The sequence below is a fragment of the Triticum aestivum genome, chromosome 3B (assembly GCF_018294505.1).
Source record: "Triticum aestivum cultivar Chinese Spring chromosome 3B, IWGSC CS RefSeq v2.1, whole genome shotgun sequence".
Taxonomy (NCBI): Eukaryota; Viridiplantae; Streptophyta; class Magnoliopsida; order Poales; family Poaceae; genus Triticum; species Triticum aestivum.
In genome coordinates, this window is record NC_057801.1 from 780,158,257 (window position 1) to 780,161,049 (window position 2,793).

General features: G+C 47.5%; 1 protein-coding gene across 1 annotated transcript; it reads right to left on the minus strand.

The window, feature by feature from the left end:
- Positions 1 to 656: 656 nt before the first annotated feature.
- LOC123066535 (uncharacterized) lies at positions 657 to 2,114 on the minus strand. Its single transcript, XM_044489593.1, has 4 exons — positions 2,046 to 2,114; positions 1,733 to 1,861; positions 1,528 to 1,626; positions 657 to 1,446 (listed from the first exon to the last, which is right to left on the minus strand). Exons 1-4 carry the CDS (start codon positions 2,046 to 2,048, stop codon positions 835 to 837), a joined length of 843 nt encoding a protein of 280 aa, XP_044345528.1. The 5' UTR covers positions 2,049 to 2,114; the 3' UTR covers positions 657 to 834.
- Between the last annotated feature and the right edge of the window lie 679 nt (positions 2,115 to 2,793).

Genomic DNA, 2,793 nt, shown 5'->3' on the forward strand with positions numbered 1-2,793 from the left:
AATGACCAAAAACCAAAAACTACTAGGGCCCTATAGCTACACACGTCCGTACGTGTGTGAGATCCGGCGATCCTCCTCACCACTAGCGATCAAGAGATTGTCAGCAAAGGAGAGCTGCTGGAAAATGGTGCGAGAAGGCGAGTCGCCTTGTGGCGGCGGCTAGATCGTCGTTCTTTCTTGGAGAGAAAGGGCTGTTGTGCTAGATATAAGCAACAACGTGTCTATGCACTTATCTAATCAAACGCCACACCTCTGCGTCCCAAGGGAGGAAGCCCCACATGGCAGCCACGGCAAATCTGCGGATTGGCTGAGAGGTATAAACTTCTAGAAGTTCTGTGTCATGCATTGTTTTGAGCACTGCTATGCACACGATATTGAGCAGACGATATGTGCACGACACTGCATCAGTTCCATCCATTCCATGGCATCAGCCGGCAGTAAACCCTTAGCTGCTCATTGTGCAATGGTCGTGCACATATCTGTCGTCTACACAGCAGTTCCGTTGTTTTTACCCTGATTGTGTCACTGGTTGGGCTTAATGTAACCTTTCATATATTTCTGAAGAATAGTCACACCCAATAGCATAACTTTCATGGCTTTGATCGGCTATATAGGGATACGTCAAAGTACAACAAAGATGAACGGGTCCTGAATGAAAGTGCATGCATGTAGGAGTATGTAGCACCTCCAAAGCATTCCTGCGCGATTTATTGAAATGATACCATTTGGTTGATGCCAATATGCTGGTGACATCCAAAACAAAAAGCCAACAAATTGTCATCACACATTAAGATCAGGTGGACATAACTTTCATTGGGCACTTAGTACGAAATATCATTTGGGGACGATGGTCAGAACCAGCCCGCGGTGACAGCTCGCGTGTAGCGCCAGGTCTTCGTGGTTGCATGTCGTGTAGTTCGTACAACGAATACGACCAAAAGCCTCAAAACCATGATTTCCCTCGATCAGCTGGATCGTATTCAGCGTGTAGTCTTGCAGCTTGCACACAAATCGGTCTGACCGCTTCTTGGTCCATGGTCGATGGACTATGTGGCCATTGAACTCCCATACCTTTTCCACCCAGAAACTATCATAAGTCCAACTGTAGTAACTCCCACGCTCACGGATTAGTTCTTCCCAGGCGTCACACCAGCCTCCAGGGAGCGGAAACGGCAAGTCGGCATCATCATCCCAGCTCATGTCGCCGCCCAGAACGACATTATCCGCGCTACTCAGCGCCGAGACCGCGTGCTTTGCCTGCGTGTAGCGCTCCCTGAGGTGCATCCACGCCGGCGGCACGGGGCACTCGAGCTCGGTCGTAGCGATGCGGATCGGCTTCATCAAAGAAGGCGGTCCAGGGACAATGTCTGCCTCCAGGTAGCACTTGCCCGTCGGCGAAGTGCCAAACTTCCAGCGCGCGTAGCTCTCCATTCGAAGCTTGCTCAGCTGCGAGCGGCAAATGAGCTTCCGCATTAGTTCACCGAGTTTAATAATTTGAAGGACTTGAACTGAACTTATAGAATGTACCATCAAGCAGAATTGGCCTTCTGTGGGCACTGGTGAGCAGTGGTAGTCCTTCCACCATGCGAAGCTCTCGAAGATCGAGTGGATGTACGGTGTGATTTCCTGGCCATCGGTCCCAAGAACAATGAAACATGATCAGTAAGAATGGATCTAGCAGGCGAATCAATATATAGCACATGACCATCAATCGTGAGTTTCTTTTTCTCACCTGGAAGAAGATGACGTCTGGCGAATGTTCCTGAACGAGGTCGCCGATGGCCTTCATCCTCTTGTGGACGACAAGGTCCTCCCGGCACCAGACGTTGTAAGTCATGAACTTGATCTGCTTCTTTCCGTCCTAATTAAACATCAGAAGCTAGATTAGCAGCTCAGCATTTGTGGAAGACAAGCTAATCAACATTTCAGCACAAATACCATAGTTTCTACTAGTAAGACCAACCTAATCAACATACGTAGCATTTACAAGCAAGTAAATTCGGCAAGAACAAATGTGATCGTAACAGTCGTATCAGATTATGTACCATTTTTCCTTGGCGATGTTCCTATTCGGCTTCTCGTGGGATGCAGGGTTCTGGTCCTTTTGGTTATCCCAACTCAGAGACCATAGTGTCTGTATATATAGCTGCAGCTGGATCAGGCTTCATGGCATCCTGGGAAACGAAAAGGCGTAGAGGCACACACAAAGAAGTCGTAGAGACGGAACGCCAAAAGATTCATTGACTTGCCACCAACTGATCGATGATTGCATTGACTGCCACCAACGGAGTAGTACCTTTGGCGTTTGAACTTCAATAGGAGTGGATAATATAGCAATAATGTTGTGATGCTGTCACGGACGCATGGAAACAGGAGTGGGTGACTACAAAGTTTCGGAGGTGCACCACACGGGTATGTCAACGTGTTGTAACCAGGTGTATTTGGGGTATAATAAACTCGCATTTATGCTGGATTTATTTAAGCATTTTGGGTGATGCTTGATCAGTGGGAGGACACGTTCCCGTCAACTACGAGGCGCCTACGGTGACTTTGTAAAATCTCAAGATGATATGTCAGGTCAGTTTGTTGGAGGTGCTCATAGTGGTAGGGTGTGTGTGTGTGTGCGCGTTCATAGGTATGAGTGTATGTGCGTTTATATAAGCACTCAAATCGGTATTGTGTTAAAAAACTCTGATGGATGAACAACACTTCATCCAAGAATGAAATTCCTTTGAGTCTGTTTGGAGAGATTGAAGCCCACCAATCTTCTGCAAATGAATAGTACCAAGGCAA

Bases quoted from the DNA above. Each gene is read 5' to 3' on its own strand.
- LOC123066535 (XM_044489593.1), bottom strand. The intron at 1,627-1,732 runs GTGAGAAAAAGA...ACCGATGGCCAG, and splicing joins CAGACGTCATCTTCTTCCAG to GAAATCACACCGTACATCCA. The intron at 1,447-1,527 runs GTACATTCTATA...TGCCGCTCGCAG, and splicing joins AAGGCCAATTCTGCTTGATG to CTGAGCAAGCTTCGAATGGA.